Source organism: Spermophilus citellus (genome assembly GCF_964194105.1).
Source record: "Spermophilus citellus genome assembly, chromosome: 8".
In the NCBI taxonomy this organism is placed as follows: domain Eukaryota; kingdom Metazoa; phylum Chordata; class Mammalia; order Rodentia; family Sciuridae; genus Spermophilus; species Spermophilus citellus.
Window position 1 is genome coordinate 3,588,049 of NC_138189.1, and position 16,412 is coordinate 3,604,460.

Sequence of the window (16,412 nt, forward strand, 5' to 3'; positions counted from 1 at the left end):
GGCAGGATCCTTGTTGATTCTGGGGAAGACGGTCTTGTGATGGCAGGATTGTCCCCAGTTGCTGTCTGGGTCTCTGTCCTGCCATGTGCCTCCCCCTTCCCAAGCACTGTGGGGGACATGGCTCCCCTCTGCCAGGAATTTCAGTTCTGGCTGGGAGAGGGATCAGTGGCGGACAACAAGGCAGTGTGGTGGCCAGCGTGTGCTGTGTTGGCTCCTCTGTGTGGCTTCTTGAAGGCTGTCACCAGACACTGGCTCTGTGGCCGGGCCACTTCTGCCACCAGCAGCCTGGTGTGGGAGAGCTGGCTGTGCCAGGGAGCAGCTCCCTGGGAGGCAGCCTGGCAGGGCGCGTATGCAGGTGGCTTTTTTTGTGCCCAAAACAGCAGTGTTTTCTCCTGTGAAGCTTTCAGAACTCAGTGCAGAGGACAGGGGCCATGTCCCAGGCTCGACCTGCCTGGTGGCAGCCTTGTTTCTTTGGCTTTTCCTTCCTTCATTCCTTTCCCCATAGAGATTCTCAATCCAGTTTTTCATTCCCTCATTTTTCCCCTTGACCAGACTTTCAGCTGCTGTCACATGCTGGCCCTGGAGCACAGCTGAGAGGACCCAGCCTCTGTCAGGGAGTGCCGTGTGGAGGACACTCAGGCCCAGGAGCATGTCCGGGAAGAGCAGTCCTGGCCCTCTGGGGGTGTGCGAGGGTGGCCACGCCACGTGGACCACAGGGAGGCATGGTAGTGGGCTTTCCATCCCTGCACAGACAGCTTAGGGGAGGAAAAGCGCTAGGCTCGGGTTGCAGAGGCTCCAGCCCGTGCTTGTGGCTGGCGGTCTGCCTTTGCCTCTGGGCCTGGTGAGGCAGAACGGCATGGCAGGGGCGCACAGTGAGGCAGCTGGGAAGCAACTAGGGTCCCATCATCCTCTTCAAGGGCACACCGCAGTGGCCTGACTTCCACAGGACCCGCCTCCCAAAGGTCTACCCCCTCCCAGGAGCACCGGAGCCTGGCGTTCAGCCTGTAGCATGTGGCCTTGAGGGACACTAGTGCAGACCATGGCAGGAGGCCAGGCAGGCTCCCTGGAGGTGTGGGAGCCTGAGGCTGAATCATCAGAGATGGCTCTGTTTGGCTGGGAGGAAGTGCGTGCTCCCCCAGGAGACCCTGGCCCTGGAGAGGTGGCGGAGGGGATAGTGGAGCAACTCTGCTGAAGATGCTCTATGTTCTTCCCCATGGGAAAACCAGGAGGAGACAGAATACAGACCTTGGTATAAAAGCTTTTGCAGAGATTGTAGGATTTTGCAAGTTCTGGTTTGGCGGCACCGCTTTTTAGTGCAAAAGGAGAATTTGTCAGGTTCAGGTTTATGTGCATAGTTGAAACCTGGTTCCTTTATTTGGATCTGTGACTGGGAAAGCGCAGAAGTCACTTTGCACCTGTGAGGGAGAGGCACTGGGCAGGGCGCTTCACATTCTTGTAACCACTCTGTTTTCTCTGTCACTGCCTGGGTGTCATCTTGTGCATGTTCCAGGTTAGGAGAGAGGGGCTCAGATGGAGTGGCCCAGCCTTGCGTGCACAGCAGGTGGAAGAACTAGGAGTAAACCAGCTCTTGTTTGGCGGAAAAGCTCAGGAGCTGCTTCCCTAGAAAAAAGAGTCTTGTCTTTAAATCAAGTAAAAATGTATCTTGTCAGTTGAGGATTTGGTCATCACGTGGGCAGGAGGGCACGAAGACCCGCCGTGGAGTGGTCAGCGTGGAAGAGGGAGGAGCAGGGAGAAGCTCTGGGCGGAGCCCTGCCGGGTCCTGCTCGCATCTCAGGAATCAGCGGGAGGAGCGATGCCACGAGCCCTCTGGCCGCCTCCTCACTTTCTTCTTCCCTGTGCCGTCCACTCCTGAGATAGCTCGGGTGTGGACGCCAGTCACCCTGCGCTCTGCACATGAGGCATCCAAGGAGCAGAGTGCCTGGGGACACATCCTGCTTGTCAGCTCCGGGCGGAGTCCAGCCCCGTGTGACTGCAGGGCATCTGCAGAGGCTGGTGCCCGGCCACTGCCCAGCTCTCTGGGGCTGGTGTTCCTTTCTGCCCAGAAGCAGCTTGGCTTGGCTTCCGCCGCAGTGTAGATCCAGGAGGAACAGGCGGCTTCTGTAAGACTTGCCTGCTGACTTGTGGGGACGAGAGCGTGTGAGTTACACAGGCACGTGGTTCTTGTTTCCTTATTCACCTCACGTCCCCTGACGGGCCACACCTGGACGTGGCATGAGCTTAGTCGTGATGGAGAAGCCAGCAGGTGGCCATGAGGGCCCCTTGTGCCAGCATGGGGACCATGGGCTGGTGATTCCTACTCTCCACCTAAGTTGCAGAGAGGCTCACTGTAGCAAGTGCCCGTGGTTACAGCGCCTCTGTGTGGTGAAGGAGTTTGGGTCAGATGCTGGCTCGGGCATCTAACGTGCAAGGTCTCGTTTCCTCTTAATTTAGCTGTAGTCCTGCAAGACGGGTCACCTTGACGCCTTCCTTTGGGTTAGTCAGCTTTTCATCACTGTGACCAAAACTCCTCACAAGAGCGACTTAAAAAGGAAGAGTTTCTCTGGGCTCACAGTTGCACAAGTTCAGTCCCAGGTCAGCGGACTCCATTTCCCAAGCCGGAGGTGACAGACCATCCTGGTGGAAGGGCATAGAGGAGGAAAGTGGCTCAGCTCCTGGGACCCAGAAAGAAGGGAGGGAGGGAGAAAGGGCCGGGGAGAGAGAGGAAGGACAAGATGTAGTCCCCATGGGCCCACACCCAGTGACCTGCCTCCTCCAGCCATGCCCCTCCTGCCTCCAGTTACCACCAGTAATGCATTCAAGTTATCAATCCATCACATGAATTAATTCACTCATGAGGTCACGGTGCTCATAATCAGCTCACTTCTGAACATTCCTACTTTAACACCTGAGTTTTTGGGGACATCTCATATCCACACCATAATGATGAAACTGAGGCTCAGAGAAGTTAACTGTCTCCTCCATAGCTGCACAGCTCATTCCTGAGGGTCTGTCCTCATGTGTCTCTGAGGAGGTAGGCCTGGCCAGGCAGCAGTGTTCTCAGACCCTCCCCGTGAAGAGCCTCTCTGCATTTTACTCTGCCCTCTGTTCAGAGGGCTGAAGCCTTTAGTAGGAAAAGGAGCATTTTGAGAAATCTTCCTTTGTGCATCGGCTTCCTCCAGCCCTGCCCCTCCCATAATCGCCGCCTCCCTCCCAGGGAGCCTTCTCGTGGGGTCGGCTGGCTCTGGCTGTCTGCCCAGCTCTCGCCTTCTTGCTGGAGCCCCCTTCTCTCTGCGCCTTTTGGGCTGCCCTCTCTGCTGGCCCATGTGGCACTGCCCAGTCTCTTCTCCAGCTTGCCTGCAGCCGCCTGAGCTGAGGTCGCTGCCCACCTGCCCGTGGAAACTCCGTCCTTCATTCCCTGCGGCTCTCGAAGCTGCTCACTCCACCTCATCTGCCTGGGGACCCTGGTTCATGCCCAAGTCTACACTGTGCAGGGCCCTTCCCAGAGCAGGAACTCTAGCGCACGGTTCTGCTCTGCTGCCCTGGGACCCGGGACAGTCCCACCGGGTGAGCCAAGGCGTGAACACGTGCGGACCTGCGTCTGTTCAGTGCCAGGTGCTCCTGGCCCTCCAGCTTCCCTGCACGCCGTCGGCCTTGGTCTTTTCACTCTGGTCTGGCCTCCGTCCTGAACCTCTGCTTTCCACAGGTGATCAGGGAAGCCTACAGTGGCTGCGGTGGCCCTGCGGATCCCGAGTGTGTTCCACCGCCCAGTGCCCCAGTACACAAGGCAGAGCTGGAGAAGGTAAGGGTGCGTCTCTCCAGGAACCGGGACTCGTGAGTGATTTGGGTGTCACTCCAAAGTGTTTGGGTTCTCTTAAAATGTCTTTTTATTTTTAATTGAGACACACTAATTGTATATGTCTGTGCATGCTGTGTGACCTTTCAACACTAGTAGACAGTGTGTAACCATTGAGTCAGGGAAATTGGCGTGTCTGCCACCTCAGACATTTGGTATCTTATTATACTGGGAACATTCAAATTGCCTGCAAGCCTTAATAACACTGAGAATTTCAGGGTTGCAGTTGGAAAACAGATGCAGTCCTGCTTGCTGTCCTCTTCCGAGTCTGCTCTGGACAAGGCTCCAGGGCCTTGCTGTGGACGAGCTGTGGAACCTTAGGGGATCTTGTGCAGAGCCACGGAGCTGTTGCCGATTGTGACATGCAGCAGGCACTTCACAACCTGCCTTCCCCAGTGTCTAACCCCCAGGCAGGAGGAGCTTGCCGCCCCTCTGCTTCTGCCAGTTTTCTTGCTGGGAGGAGTGCAGGGTGCAGCGGTCGGCGTGTAGCCTGTTGCCTGTGCACACCTTCTTGCCAGGGTGGGGGGCACCCTGTAGTGCCGCGTTCCTGCTGTGATATCCTTGGTCTGCACATCACTGGGACTGTTCCTGGCTCTGGCCGTGGAGTCGTCCCTTGCAGCTGTGTCCTAGGAGCGTCCCAAGCCTGCCTGCAGAAGCCCCAGCCAGGGGATGAGCGGATCCTCCTCTTCTCTGTCCTTGTGTTAGGGTTCTCCAGAGATGCAGAACTGAGGGATGTGTGTGGAAAGAGGTTTGTTCAGGGGTGTGGCTCCCACAGCTATGGCGGATGCAAGTCCCGATGTGCATCCTGGCCACAGCAGAGGCCCAGGAGTGACATGCAGGCTGGCCCCCGGCCTCTGCTGCAGCAGGCCCTCTAGCTCAGGCAGGAGGCTGGTCTTTTCATCCTGTCCAGCCTTCACATGTTGTGTGAGGTCCACCCACATCAGGGGGACAGCCTGCTTATACGAGTTCACTGATTGGATCACCCAGAAACGCCCCCTTCCAACCTGACACACAGTTAACCACCTGATATTTTAGTAGAACAGCCTGTTGCTTTGTTCCTGACTACAAACTCTTACTGTATAACACTGATAAAGTTCAGGGAAACATAAATAGCAGGAAAAAGTCACTCAAGTCTGCCCCTCTCCATGCCCTCCATGGCATTCGCCAGGTTTCCCTGTGTGCGCTTCTTTTACACTTCGGATGATCTTATGCAGTCAGGTTTCTTACATGCCTTGTTTCCCGCCTGCCTGAATCTAGCTGGCCGGCTCCTAGGTTTTGACATTCATAACAAGCAGCAGGGTTCTGCAGTTTCATCAGCTGGATGTGACGCTTTGCCACCTTCTTATCACTGAGGTAGCTGTGCAGTCCCCTCTCCCCACAACTATCCCTTTGTTCTTTTTTCTAGACTGCTTAAATAACGTGGTAGTAAGACCTTTTGCATAAACCTCTGCTGCTTCTCTGCCTGTTACCTGAGCCCACAGGAGGGAGCTCTGCTAAGTGTCTGATTCCCACTGCTAATCCTGTCGCTCTCCCAGATGCCGTGGGTCTCACTCCCACCAGTGCCTCCCAGCTCCTGGTGCACTCCCATCAGAACTGGTGACGCGCCTTTCCTTAGCTTGGCCTCTGGGCTGCGTGGTGTGTTCCTGGGCAGCTGCAGGTCGGAGAGCGGGCAGTGCTGGCTCTGGTACTTGGAGCACTGGTCAGGTGCACAGTAGGAGCCTGCTGCATGCCACTACTTTCATTACCAGAGTTCTTGCTGGTCTCCTTTGTGTCTGGCTGGCCAGTCTCTGTGGCTCTGGGGGTTCGTGTGGAGGATGGAGACACCCATTTTGGAAGCCATTCCTCCTCTGACTCCACAGGTTCTGAGGAGGGTCGGAAGGGTCCAGCTGCCACACGGTGGAGTCCTGATCATGCTCATTACGTCAGGAGATCAGGCCTGAAGTAAACAAGGAGCCCAGCCCCACTGGGACGTATTTTATTTTGGTGCTGAGGATGGAACCCAGGGCCCCAAGCTTGCCAGGCAAGCACTTGACTGCTGAGCCACACCCCGGCCATGGGAGGTTTTGATAGTGATTTCTCTCTTTCTGTGTTTGTTCTGAGTACATTTGTTACAAGTAAATACTTGACATTTACCCGATTATTGGAAAATGACAGGGAAAAGATAGATGAGGGATTATTTACTCCTGCAAAGAAAATATGGCTTAGTGAGTAATCCTTATACTTTTTCATGACTGTAAGAAAAAGTGATTTGAGTGGAGGGCAAGGCATGCACGTGTGTCAGTACACCAGAGCCACGGAGTGGTTCTCTTGGTTGGTTTGCATTTTGAAGCTTCTGCAGCTGCCTGACCAGCAGGTCTGTGCTGGAGGGAAGCCCCGGCTCTCTGCGCTGAGTGGATCCCACCACATCTGACTTCCTTCCAGAGGCTTCTGACGACCCATCAGTGTCACCAGAGCCATGTGGCCTCTAGGAGCAACCTAACCCTTTGTGTCCTTACAGAAGCTGTCTTCAGAGAGACCCAGCTCAGATGGGGAGGGTGCTGTGGAGAATGGCATCGCCTCGTGCAACGGAAAAGAGCAAGGTAAGCCCCACCTGTGGCTGAGTGCAGACTGGGGAGGCAAGGGCGGTGGGCATGCAGTGACCACGTGGTGCTCTGGGCTTCAGCTGCGGACACCTGCCTGCCATGGGTCATCTGACAGGAGCAGGGCCCTGTGGTCAACCTCAGCCAGGGACCACCTTCCCATCCTGCCAGCCCCAGCCTGGGCAGTGCCCTTGTTCATAGTGCCCATGTGTATTTTGAACTGATGGTTCTTGCCAGCCTGCTTCCTTGCTAGATCTATCGCTGAGACGGATTTGTACCAAGGAGGGGCTGGCATCTTGCTTGAGACCTTTGGGGAATGAATGGGACCTCGAGTGGCTGCCCCAGCACTACTTTTGCTTAGCCATATGATCAGGAGCAAGTATTCCCTGCACGAACTTTAGTTTCCCCATCTTTAAGACGAGGAGGCCAGAATCTGAAGTCTTTTTAAAAAAGATTTTCTGAAAAGATCTTTTTTTTCCCTCTGCTGATCCTCTTTTCACTCCCTTATTTCTGATTGGTGTGTTCTATGTATATGTGAAGGAGAGATTCCCCTTGGTAACAAGGAGGACCTGAGATACCCATTTGGAAGCTGCTGTGCCTCTGGCTCCCCAGGTTCTGGGAGTGATGGAGGGTCCAGTGCCACCCACACTCCCTCAGAGGCTGACAGCATCCTGCTGGTGCTCAGTGAGCCCGGAGACCAGGCCTGAAGTAAACAAGGGACCCAGTCTACCCGCCCGTGACAGGGTTCTGTCAGAGTCAGCCCGTGATTCGCCACTTTCCCTCTCATTCTCCACGTCTGTCATCCATCACCCCATATCTTTAATACCCGATTTCTCCCCAACTGCTTTCCTTTCCTTATTTTGCTCTATCGTCCATATATGAGAGAAACATTTGACCCTTGACTTTCTGAGTCTGGTTTATTTCACTTAGCATGATTTTCTCCATTTCCACCCATTTACCAGCAAATGCCATCATTGCATTATTCTGAAAATGTCTTCATTTCACCTGCATTTACATTTTAAAAACCCTGGTAGAACACACACACCGTAAGAGCAGCCAGTGTGACGACCTGTGTGCATAGTTGATGGCATGAAGCACATTCTCACTGCTGGGCAGCTGTCTTCGTCCATCCCCAGAACCGTTCCATCTTCCCAAACTGAACTCTGTCCCCGTTAACCCTGGCTTTCCTCCCTAGTGCTGGCACGTGCATTGCTGTGTCTGTCTCTGAGTTCCGTGGCTCTGGGGCCTCGTGTGGGTGGAGTCACCTGGGCTGTGTCCTGTAGTGACTGGCTGTTTCACTCAGGGTGAGTCTTTGTGGTCAACCCAGAGTGTCGCTTGTGTCAGAAGTTTCTTCCTTTTGTCACATCGTCATCACACACTATGGGGGACCAGGTGTTGAGCACCCCCATGTGCACACGTTAGAACGATGTAATTTGGCCAGAGTTCCTCTGCCTCCCTCTGGCCCCTGGCTCTCCTCTGCTGAGGTCCCTTTCATTCTCATAGATCCCCACTTTCCTTTCCTCTCTCCTCTCCAGCTTCCACATGAGGGGAGCACATGACCCTGGGCTGTCTGGGGTGGGCTGTCTGACGTGGGCTTGTTTGGCTTTAACATGATGTTAAAGATGTTTCCACCTGTTTTACGGTGTCCTTTCTTTCTAAGACTGTGAATTCCATCCTAGGAAAGCACCAAATTTTGCACATTTGTCCACCGGTCAGAGCACCAGCCTGCTCCTGCTCTTGGTGCTCCTGAGCAGGGCCTCTGGGAATAGTGTGCAGGTGTGGACGCCGCTCTCTCCCAGCTCAGCTCTGCCCATGGCCTGCAGTTCTGTGTTGGCAGATGTCTCTCAGGCATGGGACCATCACCACCGTCAAGACAGGACGCTCCTGTTCCTCCAGATGTCTTGTGCGCGCCTTTGAGCCACCTGGCACTGCTGAGCTGCTTCCTGCCCTGCAGGTGGACCCCCTTCTGGGTCCCTCGCCCCAGTGCCATCTGCTTCCCTGCTGAGGCGGTGAAGATGGCTGCAGGGGGTAGTCTTCTCGGGGTGGCTGTGCACGCTGGGTCTTCCCCTTCCCACTGCAGAGCCACTCTGGCTGTGCTAGGCAGGTGGATCTGTGCCTCTTTCCCCTTGGGCACTGATCCCAGTGTGGGTTGCCAGGCCACGTGGAGTCTCGCCAGCCTCAGTGTTGTCCCTTCTGCTCTGTCCGGTCCCTTCTCTGTGTGGAGTGTAACTGTGGTTTCCCTAGTGACTGGAGGGGGCCGAGCAGTTTTCCTGTGTTATTGGTGGTTGCTGTGACTCTGTGAGGTGTCTTCTCAGCCATTTCTCCATGTTTTTATTGGGTTGTTCACTCTTATTGAGCTTTGAGGGATCTGTGCTTGTTCTGAATGCAAGTCCTTTGTCAGGTGTGTGTTCTGTGCAGCTTTTCTGCTTAACTGGCTTTAACATCCTAGGAATATGCCTGGAGGTGAGGGTCATGACTTGTGGTCGGGAAGGAAGCCTCCATCCACAAATCCAGGTGACTCTGCTCTCCCAGAGCCTGTGACCCAGCTGCCCAGGTGCCCTGTGTGGCCGGTTGGAAGCAAGGGTGCCCTCTCTGGTGAGAGGCTGGCCCACAGCTGTAGCAGCTGGGCTTGAGGACCCTGGTGACCTGCCGTCAGGACGTTGGTGCCACCAGGTTCTCATCAGAAGCTTTCGTGGTCTGCTTTTGTACGGTGGCTTACCAGCTGGGTCCCCTCTGTGAAGCTTCTCAGTGAGCATGTTGTCTGTGTCCTCCATGGGTGCTGCCTGTGATCAGGACCCGGAAAGCGGTCTGAAGTTTTCCCTGAAGTCGAATGACCTGCAGCCTCCGTGGTCCAGCTTAGCTGTGTTTTTGTTTGCTTTTTGTTTTGAGGCTGGTCTAACCATGTCGCCTGGCTTTTTTCCCTACTCCTGCATCCAGCCGTCTCCTGGCCCAGCCAGGACTGCAGCCCACCACTGGGCTTGGCCCCTGCCCTGCTGTTGCACTCCGTGGACGCTGCTTGGCTGGTCTTTCTCCGTCTGTTCTTTCTTCCCCGATGCACCTGAGGCGCACGTGGATGGAATGGTGCACCTGTCTGACACGGGCAAGGGAACACCGGCTTCTCCTGCCCTCCTGTCCCTTTGTCATGCCCTTCTGTCCTTGGGACTCAGAGAGCCACCTGCTGCAGACATTTCCTTTTGCCCAGCAAGGTGCTGTGGGTGTGGCAGACACTGAGGAAACGGTCACCAGAGGGGATTAATGGCCCAAATACACCCCCCCACCACCCTCCCTCCACTCCTGGCTGCATTGGGAGCTTCCAGATGAGCCTCCCTCACTGGCCGCGTGTGGTTTGCAGACGTCTCTGTATAGTCGTCTGAGTGTGAGGATCTACCCTGAAGGTGGCACTAGACTCGGTGGTCAGATCGGGCGCTTGGCTCACTCGCCAGCTCTTCCTTCAGGGCAGAGTCCTGGTGTTTAAGACGCCAGTGCGTGTGGCTTGTGGTGACTGGGTCAGCATCCTGTTGACACCGTAGCTGACGTGAGCAGGGAAGATAAAGGTCCCAGGGCAGTGCATAGGGAAGCAAGCACATCCCCAGCCTACTCTGCCTCCCCCTAGGATTTTTCCATCTGCACGTGGGTCGGGGTGGACTCAGTGAGTCAGTAGTCCGATGGCACTGTCCCACCCTCTCCCACCAGCCTAGACAGCAGAGCGCCTAGCTCCCCTTCTGTGGGATGATGGGGAGCTGCCTAGCTTTGTGGGTTTAAGTGCACGGAGTGACCTTGCTTCCATTGTCTCGGTCACTCTTGCACCCACCTACCTCCACACCATCTGGACCCTGTACTTCACCGCTTCTTCAGTGAGTGGCGAATTCTGGTTTGTAATTGTGCTAAATTCTGCCTTTTGTTTGCTAAGTGGCCTCAGGAGGTTCTTGATGGAGGTTCTTTTTTCTCATGTCCCTACACACTTTGGCTTTTCTTCCAAGGATGGCCTGACTTCTGCCTTTGCAAAAGTTAAGCAGTAGGTATTGAAAGAACCACAGATGTTAATTATTTTCTTAGGTCTTTGTAGTCAGAGCCCAGCAAGCTCTTTCCCAGCAGAGCCCATCGGTGTCATTGGAGTGACTGTGAAACCCCAGGCTGATGAGACGGACAGCGAGCGCTGTGCCAGGGAGAGTTGCCTGCTCATGCTCTGCGAGCCTGGGACAGGGTGGGTGCCTTCTGGGTGCTTTGCTGTCCTGGGCCACATGTCTTTGTGGAGCTTGGCTGGAGTAGGTGATGGCGCTGGATTGTCTGTGGAGTGTGTGAGACAGCAGTGTGGCCTGCAGGACATGTGAGATGCCAGGGTGGCCTGCAGGGTGTGTAAGACAGCATGTGCCTGCAGGGTCCATGCCATGGCAGAGTGACCTACAGGGCTGTGAGATGGCAGGGTGGCCACCCATGGTGGCTTTCCCTTTTTGTTTGGTCCAACTGACATGGAATGATCAGCCTCTCCTCCCAGGTCGCAGGTGGCCACCTTCTCTTTGTGTCCTCACACGGGCCTTCTTCCGTGCCCTCACCACCAGGGTCTCACCCTGGGATCAGGGTGGTCTTTCCTGATGCCTCCCTACAGGCCCACCTCCCTGTGCCGCCCCTGGGGGTCTGAGCTCCCTGTGACTGGGGCACACTCAGCCCGCAAGGCTGGGTTCCCAGTGGCTCTGCTCACTGTGGCACAGCCAAATGGCTTGTCACCATCCTGGAGAGGGACTGAGGAGTATTGCCAGTCCCACTGGGTCTGAGGGCAGGTGTGAGCGAGGGAGGGCCAGGCCCGAGGTGGGAACCTGCGTGATGCCCCCCGCCCTGACCCTCTCACAGCGGGCGGCAGAGGAGCAGCAGACGACTGCCTGTTCCCATGGAAGAGGGCCTCTGTGGGTGGAGGAGCTGGGGCGTGTCCAGCAAGGATCGTCACAGGCTCCTAGAGGGCTCCTCTGTGCCTTGTCCTGGTGCTGTGTCCTTGTTCCTTTCGGGGGAGGCAGGAGCCGTCGGCTTTCCTGAGGTCCTAAAGGGTGGCTGCCCAGAGGCTGACCGAGGGCAGGGTAGGGTGCTTGGCCTCCCTGCAGCACAGGGGTCGGGCTGTGCTGAGGGTGGCTCCAGGGAAGGCCTTTTGCCCTAGCAGGTGCATGGTGCCCTTAGGAGACTGACTGGGCCAGCCCACCCTTCCCGAGGACTGTTGCTCAGCCCTGGGTCCTCACATGCCTGTTCCGAGTGCTGCCTGACCCCCGTCCCTGCAGTTCTATTAGAGGTCATGGACAAGGCCTGGGGGTAGGGGGGGTGTAGGTGACTGAGCTGAGCAGGGGTAGGTCACCAGCCGGTGGCCAGTTGCCCCTCTGTGGTGGGGGTCAGTGTGGAGAGAGAGCTGCCCATGTCAGAGCTGGCTGGAGCCTGTCTGTGTGGCTCTGCTGACACTTTCCCACCTGTGGGTCCAGGTTTGCCAGGTATTTGTGTTTCAGGAGAAGCTTGAAATCTTTTTATGCAAAATGTTTGTGAATTTGTATATTAACCCGAAGAAATAGAGCATCCCAGCTGAAAGGCAGGCGGCGGTCTAGAGTCTGGACAGGGCAGAACGGAGCAGGAGGGCAGGAGGTGCCCAGGGGGACCCGGACCCCTCTGCTCCCTATGACCCGCGCTTCGCCTGCTCCCTCCGCTCCGCTTCCCCAGGCCCGCAGCCCGCATCAGCAGCTGCTCCTCTTGCGGGCAGCCCTTTCCTCTGAAGTTGGCAGGACTCCTTCCTTGTTACTGAGCACTCGGCCTGAAGTCCACCACCAGCCACTCTCCCACAGGGCCCTGTGGGACTTGTGGGCCCTGGGGTTCCTGCCACTGCTTGGTGCATGTGGACACTTGTGTGTGCGCAGACGTGCTGCTTATGCTGGACACACATGTGGCTGTGTGTCCTCAGCCCTCTCTAGGGTGCAGGCTTCTGGAGAGCAGCTCTGTGTCCTGCTTTGGCCACAGCATCTAGACCCCGGTGACGCAGAGCAGGTACTTAAGCGTGCCTGATGAGCCCAAGTGGGGGAAGAAGACACGAGGTGATTCAGGCTTCATGTCTACTTTTAAAGTTAACATCCTCAGTTAAAACAAGCTTTTGTTGACAGTGAAGAGGAAGAAAAGTTCCAAAGCGGAAGCCAAGGGAACCGTGTCTAAAGTCACTGGGAAAAAAATTACCAAGATCATTGGTTTGGGCAAGAAGAAGCCATCCACCGACGAGCAGACATCGTCAGCCGAAGAGGACGTCCCCACCTGCGGTGAGCCTGGGGCAGTGCCCAGCTGGGGCAGCTCGGTTGCGGGAAGCAGTTTTATTTATGTTAATGGAAGGTTTTGCAGGGGGTTGGGATGATTGCTAAGGTTCCTTCAAGGGTAAGATCCCCAGCTCTCAGGCCTGTGAGGTTGTCCCACGACCCCCTCCAGCAGCCTCAGGCTAGAGCACACACGGGCTGCAGTGGGCAGAGGTGGGAGGGCAGAGAGGGTGGCGATGGAGTTAGACCAGTGCTCTCTTGTGCCAAGGTATAGAATCACACCTCATCCTAGTGTCGCAGGTCCCTGGCCGCCCGACTGGCTCTTGCCTCTGGCCCCATCTCTGGACAGCTGCGTCTGTCAGGGTGGGATTGAGCTTGTGTGTTCAACAGTGGGCCAGAAGGCCCTGCCACCATGGCTCGCGTCGAGGAGCAGGAGAGGGGACAGTACAGGGAACTGCAGAAGTGAGCTGGCCACGCCCAGCTGTGGTCAGTAGTGCTGGGCCACGGCAGAGGCAGCCAGGGCCTCCCAGGACGTCATGTGGGCTGGGCCAGCCAGGGGCCAGTGGAGGCCTCCGGGAAGACGAGGGCTGACTGTAGGCAGCCCCGCCAGAAGAATGCCTGGCTCTCCTAGGAGAGCAGCTCCCAGCTGAGAGGTGGTGTTTGCCTTTCCTGGTTGTGGTGCTGGGCTGTGCCCAGGGCCTGCTGCCTGCTGGGTAGGGAGTAGGGCTCTAGCACTAGCTGCATCCACCGGGCCCTTTGCCTGTGGTAAACCATCGCCAGTGGTGGGCCTCCACTCAGCTGCTGCTGCTGGGCCCTCAGCTTCCTGCCTCCCTTCACTTCCTGCTGCCCACCCCCTTCTCCCGTCTCCCTCCTTGAGCATGTCACATCCAAGGTCTTGGGGGTCTTTGAGGGTAGCAAAAGGGCAGCATGTGGGTCCTGCCCAGAGGGCCCAAGCTGGGCCATGAACTCGGAGGTAAAGGTGCAGCAGCTCCCACGTCTTTTGCAGAAGGAGCACCGCGGTGGGGGCAGGAGCAGGAGGGTGGGTGGGTGGGGGCCAGGCAGCCCCCTCCAAGCTCCCCCGGGGTTCTGGGGCATTGCCTGGTGTCAGCTTTTCATGGACAGAATGCAGCCCTCTGGGCAGCGGCCGGGAAGGCCTCACAGGGTTGCAGGAGCTGTCGCCGTGTGTCCCGTGGGAGTGGGAGCCACAGCCTGTGAGGTGGGTTGGGGAGACCGATGACGCTGTGCAGAGACGGTACCCAGGAGTACAGTCCTTGTCCTTGTCAGGGCTGCTGCAGACAGAAGCCGGGCGAGGGACACTGCCGTTCTTTCCATCCACAAGGAAAGAACTTGCCTGGATCTGCCAGGTGGGGCAGAGCTGTCACCGGGGGTGGAGATTGGTGCACAGGCTGGCAACGCCATGCTGTCCTCTTGGAGCACTGGGGAATTTCCCCTCCCATCAGCCCTTGCTTGCAACAGGATGGGAGTTAGGGGTTAATTGTGTTTGCAGTGTAAACTGCTCTAGGTCAGTGGAGGAAATAGGAATTCTTTTGTGAAAAGCAGTCACTAATATTGAAGGCAACTCAGAGACTCTAGTCCAAACTCTCCTTATGCAAATGAGAATATTGAAGCTCAGAGAGGTTGAGTGACTAGCTGCAAGTCACACAGCTCATTGAGGGCAGAGCTGGCTCTCTAATTTAGCTGATTCCTCATACTCTGCCTTTTCCCTCAGCTTTCTTGTCCAAAAGAGCTTGCCACTCATAGGACTCCTAATGAGTGACCCTCTCTGTGTAATTAGATGCAGCATACACCTCGGTGCCGGCCCTTTCTTGGAAGTGCAGCTGATCTCCACTGAGCAGGAGGAGCATATGGCCCACGCCCCAGACTCCACCCCCTGCTCGGTGTGGCTCCTCTGTGAGATGCTTCCTCTGGTGGGTGGTGACCACGCCAGGTTATTTCGGCACAGCTGCAGGGTTTCAGGCAGAGGAGAGTGGCTGGATCTGGGCCCAGGGACCAGCCCTGCCAAGCGGGCGGAGTCTCTTCAGCTGCTGTGCTGCTCCCAGGAGGCCGGTGCCGAGTGGACAGAAGGGCAGGGAAGGCTCCCCAGCACGGGAGACTGAGCCAGCCTCCCCTCCTCTCTGGGCACAGCCTGGTCACTGGGACTGAGGCACTGCAGGGCCTCTTGGAGGCAGGGCTGGTGCTCTTCAGTGCTCACAGGAAGGGCCTTGGGGACCACAGCCTGCTTGAGCCTCCCCACGTGGCACCCTGTGGCTGCCCCAGTCCCATGTCTCTGTCCTTCCATGACACCCACGAGTGACGTGATTAGCAGTGGCCTGGTCAGCTCTGTGCACGGCCACGCAGACAATGTACCCAAGATGTGCTCAGGCCCCTAACCAGGGCAGCTCTGTTCTCTGCCTTCCCTGTGCCTGTGCGTCTTGGATTCTTGGCTCCTTATAAATTAAGCTCTAGCAGAAGTGCCCCTCCATCCCCCTCCTCCCCTCCCGTACCCAGCTTTGGTTCCACCCTGCTTCCTGCCAGGCCCCAGGTAGATGTTGGACCTCACACCGTCACATCCTACTGTGCCAGGACGCCAGAGCGCCCACTTGCTGCCCGCGTGGTGCCTCAGGGGCCTCCTCGGCCTTGTGTCCAGACTCTGCTCTTCCCAATTGAGACTCAGCCCTGCTCTCCCCTGCACACCCTGCTCCCAGCACCTGCAGAGGAGAGCGCTGAGACGGTGCCGGGCTGCATGGGTTCCCTGAGCAGCCTGCCTGCCCGGAGCCTCAGCTGCCCTGACTGTGAAGTGGGCCACGTGATAAATTCCTTGGTTTTCACGAAAGCCAAAGAAAAACCACACAGAGCCGCAGCCCACATCTGACTTGAGCGCTGTGCCCACAGCTGCCCACAGAGCTGAGCACCCTCATGCAGCATGGAGCCACACAAGGCCACAGGAGCCTGCGTACCACCAGGGGCCAAGCTGGCACCCTGCATCCTGACCTCCCCAGGGTGCCAGCACAGGGTAGTCTGGGCTGAGCCTGAAGGACTCGCCAGTGAAGGACTATATGGCACTTCCAGTGATGGTGTTCGATGGCCGATCAGGAAAGCTGGGACTTCTCACTTCTTGTCACAACCCCCTCCACCTGAGAGCCCTGTGCTGGGTGCCTGCATGCCCATTCCTCAGCCCTGGCTGGGGGGAAGGCTGGAGGGAAATGACCCTTGGTGTTGGCAGAGCTGTGCCAGATGTCTGCAGTCTCTGATTGTGCTCAGGCGTTTGCAGCAACCCAGCAAGCAGCTGCATTGGATCAGAGGCCTCACATGTGACCAAAAGACAGCGGCCTCTGGCACAGGCACTGCTGCTTCCCTTCCCAAAGAGAGTGGCAATGAAATGTGGCCACCTGTGAGAGGTGGCCCTGCCTGCCTCCTGCAGCTCCAAATCCAACAGCCCCTGGCCCTGGCCAGAGACGCCAGGCTGAGGGACAGCTGGCTGGGGGAGGGTGTGTGGCCGCCTCTGCCCACGCTTTGGGATTCTGTTGTTGTCTAATTTCATACCTGGAAAGTTGATTTTGAGTTCTGATGAAATCTCAGGCACTCTTGCCACGGCACTGAGAAGTTTCCTTTGGAATTTGGAGAGAAATAATCTGAAAACTTTAAACTGGAATTCAAGTTTTTAAGGTACAGCGGCACACCACCGTGATGTAAGTGGAGCAAACATCAGCAACA

At 56.7% G+C, this 16,412-nt stretch overlaps 1 protein-coding gene across 1 annotated transcript in view; it reads left to right on the forward strand.

Moving 5' to 3' along the window:
* The window catches only part of AFAP1 (actin filament associated protein 1), a 130,420-nt gene that overhangs the window by 83,073 nt on the left and 30,935 nt on the right, over positions 1-16,412 (forward strand). The window contains exons 7-9 of the mRNA XM_081303130.1: positions 3,704-3,799; positions 6,351-6,432; positions 12,558-12,707. Coding sequence (XP_081159256.1) covers positions 3,704-3,799; positions 6,351-6,432; positions 12,558-12,707 — 328 coding nt within the window. The remainder of the gene's footprint in view (positions 1-3,703; positions 3,800-6,350; positions 6,433-12,557; positions 12,708-16,412) is intronic.